Source organism: Notolabrus celidotus, chromosome 13 (genome assembly GCF_009762535.1).
Source record: "Notolabrus celidotus isolate fNotCel1 chromosome 13, fNotCel1.pri, whole genome shotgun sequence".
Taxonomy (NCBI): domain Eukaryota; kingdom Metazoa; phylum Chordata; class Actinopteri; order Labriformes; family Labridae; genus Notolabrus; species Notolabrus celidotus.
Genome location: NC_048284.1, coordinates 28,498,974 through 28,506,037, shown reverse-complemented (window position 1 = coordinate 28,506,037; position 7,064 = coordinate 28,498,974). Strand labels below are relative to the sequence as shown.

General features: G+C 43.2%; 1 protein-coding gene and 1 long non-coding RNA gene across 2 annotated transcripts; one reads left to right on the top strand and one right to left on the bottom strand.

Moving 5' to 3' along the window:
- The first annotated feature begins 640 nt into the window (after positions 1 to 640).
- LOC117823824 lies at positions 641 to 4,524 on the top strand. Its single transcript, XR_004633501.1, has 2 exons — positions 641 to 689; positions 2,158 to 4,524. It is a non-coding gene; the product is annotated as an uncharacterized LOC117823824 (long non-coding RNA).
- On the bottom strand, positions 3,482 to 6,803 carry marcksa (myristoylated alanine-rich protein kinase C substrate a). The gene is made up of 2 exons (XM_034699066.1): positions 6,403 to 6,803; positions 3,482 to 5,296 (listed from the first exon to the last, which is right to left on the bottom strand). The coding sequence occupies exons 1-2, from the start codon at positions 6,493 to 6,495 to the stop codon at positions 4,649 to 4,651; spliced, it is 741 nt and encodes a 246-aa protein (XP_034554957.1). The 5' UTR covers positions 6,496 to 6,803; the 3' UTR covers positions 3,482 to 4,648.
- Between the last annotated feature and the right edge of the window lie 261 nt (positions 6,804 to 7,064).

The window sequence follows — 7,064 nt, the reverse complement described above, 5'->3', positions numbered from 1 at the left end:
GCAAATTTAGGCAAATAATTAAAATGACTAACCTTTCTTTATATTTTAAATGCAAATGTTCATGATCACCTTGCCTGAAAGCTATGGTGGAACCTTTTTGAAAGACACCAGGTAAGATGCTGCTTGTGTAATTTCCTTTTCAACCACACGAGGGCGTTCTGAGCTCACAGGTGGAGGGGTGATTAGTCAGGCTGGCATGGTATTAATTTGATGTTCACATTAACTGCGTAGCTGTAACTTAAATCAATTTATAATGTAATGTGAGTGTTATTACCTTCTTTCAGATGTGTCGGCGCACAGAAAACCCAACAAAGGAGGATACAATTATAAAATAATGGGATTTTTCGATGAGCATTCGTCTCGTTTCTGAGGCGAGTTCATGAGTACAATTAATATTTCTTCCTAATTATGCCGTCTACATGTGTTTTAGGAACGCCGAATTGAAAAGCATCTTCTGAACATTAAAAAAAGATATGATATATTTCACCATTTGTATTTTTGCCATAACTTTGAAGGAATTTTTAAAAGATTGTAATTTTCATTGGAGTTTCTGAGGATGCTTTGAAATAGAAACATGATGTAAATGACTAAAGAGGTCAAAAGTTTAATGACATATACTTATTTATTTATTTTTTTGTACAGGCAGAAATTATTCATTCTGGACCAGACCAACATCAGCTTTGAATGAGGTAGGATGATGCTCAAAAATGTCTGATATGTGATGCTAAATTAACTTGGATGTGCTATCTATTCTGTTGAGTGTGGTTTTAAATGATAAAGTATGTAATCTAATCTTCCTCCATCTTATGATAATAATAATTAAAAAAAACTCAGTTTAGGACAACTTAAAGTTCATGATTGACACCAGATTAAGGCATGGTCCATGACTAAAATACATACCCTTGGTGGCCTTGATCAGTCATATCATCATGACCACTGACAGGTGATGTGAATAGCAAGGATTATCCCTTTACAATGGCGACTGTCAGTGAGTGGGATGTGTCAGGCTGCAAAAGCACATGTTGTCCTTCAAACTGACATGTGGAAGCAGGAAAAATGGGCGAGTGTGAATAACTTTGACAAGGACGAAAGGTTAGACGACAGGGTAAGAGCATCTTCCGGACCACAGGGGTCAGGACCTATCATAAGTTGAGGTACACAACACTTGTCCAAGGTGATTTGGGCTCCAAATTTCCCAGATCTCAGTCCATACAGCATCTATTGGATGAAAGTCTGATCCATGGAGGCTCCTGTACCTCACAACTTCGAGGACTTGAAGAATGCTGCTAACGTCATGGGGACAGATACCACAGCACACCTTTTAGAGGTCTAGAGGAGTCCAGTTCTCATCAGATCAGGCCTGATTTGACCCTGACCTGATGAGAGGGGGCCTGCGCAGTATTAGGCAGGTGATCACGTTAATGTTCTGGCTGATCAGTGTGTATTGCTTTTGAATCAGTCGTCTGATCTTCACCCTCCAGCTAAAGCTTCATGCGGGAACAATCTGACTTTAGATGCAGAGTCATGTACATGTTGGAAAGCTCTATGTGAATTTAAAGGCTATACCTGCTGTGCATCGTACCCTTAAGACAGATGCATATTTAAAATCATAAGCTCACCATGAAGAAGATTCTACCTCTGCTCCTCTTAAACACGGCCAAAAATACTGTTGTAAACTCTTTAAGAGATGGCATAACTTCCTCTTCTGCATCCTGTTATCTCCGTCGATGAGTCACAGTTGTACTTGTCAACAGATGAGAGGCGTGCTGTAGTGATGGCAGTAAACTTCAGATCTGAAACTGAAGGTGTGAAAATGTAGTGACATTATACCATTGCTCTGCAAATTGTTTGTTTACTTCAACTCAAGGCACAAACTGAAGTGTGCATTATTTGTTTGCATGCATCTCAGGTCAGGCGATGCATGGTTGGCCAGTAGAAATGGCAGTGTGTGTTTGTAGTTGAGAGCCTTGTGTTTTGTTTAGAGAAAGCAGGGTGAGATTTTTCTTGAGACATTACATCTAACACATGTACAGGATGGGATAAGAAAAGATAAGAGAGCTGCAAAAGTCACAGGTTTCTACCCTTGCTCTGGTTTGCCTGTCTTCTTTCTGACACCTTTTTTTAAGACTCTTGTGTCTGTTTATCTGTTTTCTTCAGTCGCCTCCCCGAGATGTCGAGGGCCTTATGTGTCAAAACACCAGCGATGAGAAGCGCCAACTTGAAAACCCTGCTGATGTGTTGGCCTGCTGCCCATCCATCCATGAGGTCAGGGAGTCGGGTCGTTACAGGTCGAGTGGTGGGGTAGGTAGTGTCGATACCTGGAGTTCACACTAACAGAGGCCGGGTCTATTAAAGATGGCAGTACTTTTTGTTTGGGTCAGTGGTAGGCTATGGGACTTGTTAGTGGAGACAAGAAACCTGCATTGCGATGCTTCTACATTCCAAGTGTTATATCAATTTAAAGGGATAAAGAGATTTAACACACGGCTGAAAGCAGACTGTGATGGCTGCAACTAAATCTGTCAGAGTAAATGATCCTGGTTAATATCAGCTTATTTGTATCACCTACAGGCTCAGATTGCACTAAACTATACTGAACCTCATACTGAGAAGTTTCTAGGCAGGTAGATCTTCTATCAATGAACAGGAAGCTCCTTTTTTGACACACAAGTAGCTGTTTCTTAATTCCCTTCGTACCCACAGCCTGAAGTGACATAAACCAAAGTATAACCTTGAAGATGACATGTTTTCAGGCCTCTATGGTTTATTAAGTTGTAGTGGTGTGCAGTGCTTCATCAGAGGGAAGCTTCTGGAGCACGTAAGTCACAAAACACAAGAAAACATCCAATCCAGGCCGCCATGGAGCAGCTGCTCCCGTGTCCTGCAAGGTGAAGTGTTTTTATAAATGGAGCTTTAGAGAGCTTTGACTCAGTCTCTGTCAGGATTCTTCCTCTTATGTTGTCAGACTTAAAATGACAATCTCAGCTGAAAGGAGCATTTTTAGTGGACGTTCTTTCACTGGACCCGTTGCCTCTACAGCCGGTCTCAGAGTTGCCGGCTGAAACGATTCACTGCAGTAATTCTAGATCAGTAAGTCCCTGCAGTCATTCATACTTTAGATCTGTCAAAATACAGCCCAAGTTAAAATAATGCAGGATGTCCCTTTAACAGCCTTGCATTAAGCCCTGGCCTCATTTTGGTACTGTTACAGCAGCAGATTGATTTCCATTGTTTCAGAACGCCGGCCTGAGGTTTCACATGCTTTTCAATTCATCTTGTAGGTTACAGTTAAGCTTTTCAATCCAATAAATGTCACTGTCACATTCCACAATAAATGTTTACAGCCTGGATTTGGTCTTGAAGGCCCGAAGCTGCTGTAGTACAAATAAACACCACAGGGTGTCATTAATCCGCTTAGAGCTCAGCCAATCAAAATGACACTGCTGCAGTGTGTGACACACAAAAAAACGACAGATGCGGCTCAAATTTTATTCACATTTATTTTTGCTTTTAGTGTGCTCACAGAAAATTAGAACACCTTTAAGCAGAGGAGTTTAATAGCAATTTTTTTTGTAAGCAAAGTTACATTCCATCTCTAAGTCAAACTGGTCAAAGCTTCTCCAGTATTTACAAAAGGAAAAGGAAAAGAGAGAGAGATAGAGAGACAAGATGCTACACAAACATTTGCATCTGATAGATTCCTTAAATTTTGTCAAAGACCACTGAAAAAGCATTGCCTGCTGTAATCAAAAAACATACCACAGTATATAAACAGTTAAACCATTCCACTTATCACAGCTTGGTTTCAAAATTGCTTGAGAAGGTCTTCCAGGACTACTTTTTTTGTGTGTGTTGTTATCTTACAAAAATGAGCGGGTGGAAAAAAGAGCTGCAAACTTCATGTGCTTCTTGAGATCAAGATTTTTCATTTTGTACAATAATCACAGTTAAAAACACCCCGCCTATACATACTTACATTTTATTAAGGTCGTAACCAACAATAAACAATAAAGCCTATACAACTTGTATTTCTACTGAATCACTGACTGGTACAGCTAATGAGAAGTGAGAAGCTCCTATGAGTTTATATGTTTCCTAAAAGCTAACTCTGGGACTGCTGTCTTCTTGGAAAAAGGACTTAGTGTTGTAAACCGTTTGGAGTATATAGATGTTGGTCTCATAGTTTTTTGACTACTCTTTCATAATAGTCTGTGGCACATTTCCCAGGCCCCCCTGCCCCCCCCTTGAACTCCCCCCTCCCCCTCATTTACAGCTCCACCCCCTCCTCCTTCATACCATGGGCATGTCCATACCACTTTGTTTACATTTTGTATAAAATTTTAAAGAAAAAAAAAACTTAATACTGATGAAAAAATATATGGCAGAGTGTGGATGTATTAATCTGTTGTACATGTTGAAGCCACCCACCTCCCCAGCCCGTTGGAATGGAAGTAACAATGGACCAAGATGGGTTTTGTGTAAGGGGGGAATGTAAAATCAAAAATAAAGAAAAGCTTTAAAATATCCCTGGTTGTTGACAAGTTCTTCAAAGCCACGACCGGGCATCACTCCAACATACAAACAGGGAAATGTTCTTTGATTATCTTTTTTTCTCCTTTTTTTCTCTAATTTTTGACTTTTCTCTAACTTATTCAGCAGCTGCAGCAGCGGGGGCCTCTGCTGACGCTGCTTCCTGGGGGGCCGGGGCGGCCTCCTCTGTTTTGGGTGCCTCCTCGGCCGGCTTCTCCTCAGCCTTTGGCTTCTCCTCTGCCTTTGGCTCCTCAGCGGGCGCGGCCACCTCGGCAGGCTTCTCTGCCGCTGCAGCCTCTGGCTTGGCCTCCTCTTTGGCCTGCTCAGCAGCAGGTGCGGCCTCCCCCTCAGCGGGCTTGGCTTCCTCACTAGCAGCCGCCTCAGCGCCCTCGGCCTTGGTCTCCTCTGTGGCAGCAGCCGCCTCCTCAGCCTCTGCTCCCTCTCCGGTCTCCTTTTTGGTCTTCTTGAAAGAGAAGCCGCTCAGCTTGAACGACTTCTTGAAGGAGAACCTCTTCTTCTTCTTCTTTGGGGTCTCGGTGCTAGTTGAAGGCGTGGCACCATCCTCTGCCTTTGCCTCTCCCTCAGCAGGAGCTGCCTCTACCTTCTCTCCATCAGCAGCCTCCTTCTCAGCGGGAGCAGCCTCTGCTTTCTCTGCCTCCTCCTTGGGAGTCTCCTCAGCTGTGGCGCTGCCATTGGCCTGCACCTCCTCTTTGCCATTTTCAGCTGCTGCAGAAGCATCTCCGTTGGCCTTAACATGGCCGTTCTCCTAAAAAGAGACAGGGGCTGTTAATGCCATGAAAAGAGCTGGAAGGATTTCAACACTCAGTGCCACTGATGGACACCAGGGGCAGCAGTCACCGTCAGATCAGCAGCCACATAAGCAGACTCTTATTTCAGCCTTGATTTTTACATCCAGCTTCGCACAATAAATCAACCACAACACAGCTTTCAAAGCTTAGAAAATAGTTTCACTTTAACACATTTCCCTGCCCTTAATTTCATTCACAGTCTCAGCGAGAGTGAGCGCAGTGCCGCGCCTGCATCGACAGGGGTCGGTGCCTAGTCGCTCCAACAGCAAAGCAGCTGCTTATTAAAACAGCAGATGCTCATTAGTCTGGCGGATCACGGAGAGCAGAGTTCAGACAGATTTCTTAAAACTGAATAAAATCTGAAATAGTGTTCAAAATTATATTTTTCTTTCGCCACCAGACATCAAACAATCAAAATGAGCGACATGAGCCTCTCCCTTGCCGGCGCGCACTAATGTCTCCAAGCCTCCCCCGTCTCCCCTCCTGTGTGATAGCAGGCTGCCATCTCCACTTTCTATCGAGCATCTGTAACAAAAGGAGTGGTGCTCCGAGCGCACAGCCTTTGTTGGCGTCGTGCATCTTGTCTTATTCAGCAAATTCCAGATTAAGATCAAGAGGTGACTTCATTCAAAGTCAAAACGGTGCCAAATTTCGGTCCCCAAATTATTTTTGCTACAATTTCACCAATTAAGCAGAAAACACTTCACTTCATTCAAATCTTAAATTTCAACGTGATAATGAATAAACATACATCCAAATTCGCCCCCTCTTCAAAAATAAAGCCTTGTTGGATCAAAATTCCTTCAAATATTGATCGAATACAGCGCCCTAATTTTCATGAAAAAAGGGGAAGAAACACACGATCTCAACTGTTGCTCATGAACTATACTCTATTTAAAATCTAAAACAAGTTTTATCATGAGGTACAGTCTCCAAAAGCAGACCTCCATTCAATCTATCCACATTTACGCACGGATTGCGCCCTCAGAGCGCAGCACCCCTCCACAACGAGCAGATTCTCTCCTGATGGATGCGAAGAACCTGATGATAAAATAACATTTACCTGTCCGTTGGTCTTGGTGGGTGAAGCAGCAGCCTCACCGGGCTTTTCAGCCACGGTTTCAGCCTTTCCTGTCTTGGACAATTGCGCTCCCATGCTTTTCACTCCAACAAAGAAACTCAACCGATCCAAAAAACGAACAAAGACCCCACAAGCCTCTTTGTTGAAACTCAAGCTCTTCGGTGCTGTCTCCCTCTGAGTGCACGAAGAAAAAGTTCACAGGGAAAATTTAGAGCAAAGTCCAGTGAAGAGTGTGCAGGATTTTTCAAAATAGCAGGGAAAAGCTGGCAGGTAGGGAGAACTAATAAAATCCGCGTCGCTGTAGACGGGCTGCAAAATGGAGAAATTTCCCTTGTTGCTAATAAGATGCGGAGTCCAACGCCCAAGTGAAGAGATGAATGGGCGCTCCGAGCGATGACGGCACAGCACTCAGATTCAGCCTATCACTGCTCTCTGCTCCGGGCGTGGGCGTGGTTAGCGAAAGGGAGTGAACAATAGATTGTTGCGATGCGTTTACGGTTCGTAGGAATAGGGAAGTTAAAATGAAACCCGCAAATTTTAGGTAGATTCCTGAAATCTTTCTGTCTTACCACACTTATTTGTTTGACATTTAAACCCTTACAATAAACCAAGATGAATAGATTAAATGTGTGAGTTTGAGTTGT

Excerpts from the sequence above, each read along its gene's own strand:
- marcksa (XM_034699066.1), bottom strand. The coding sequence starts at position 6,495 with ATGGGAGCGCAATTGTCCAAGACAGGAAAGGCTGAAACCGTGGCTGAA. Across the intron at positions 5,297-6,402 it reads CCACCAAGACCAACGGACAG|GAGAACGGCCATGTTAAGGC; the intron begins GTAAATGTTATT and ends GTCTCTTTTTAG.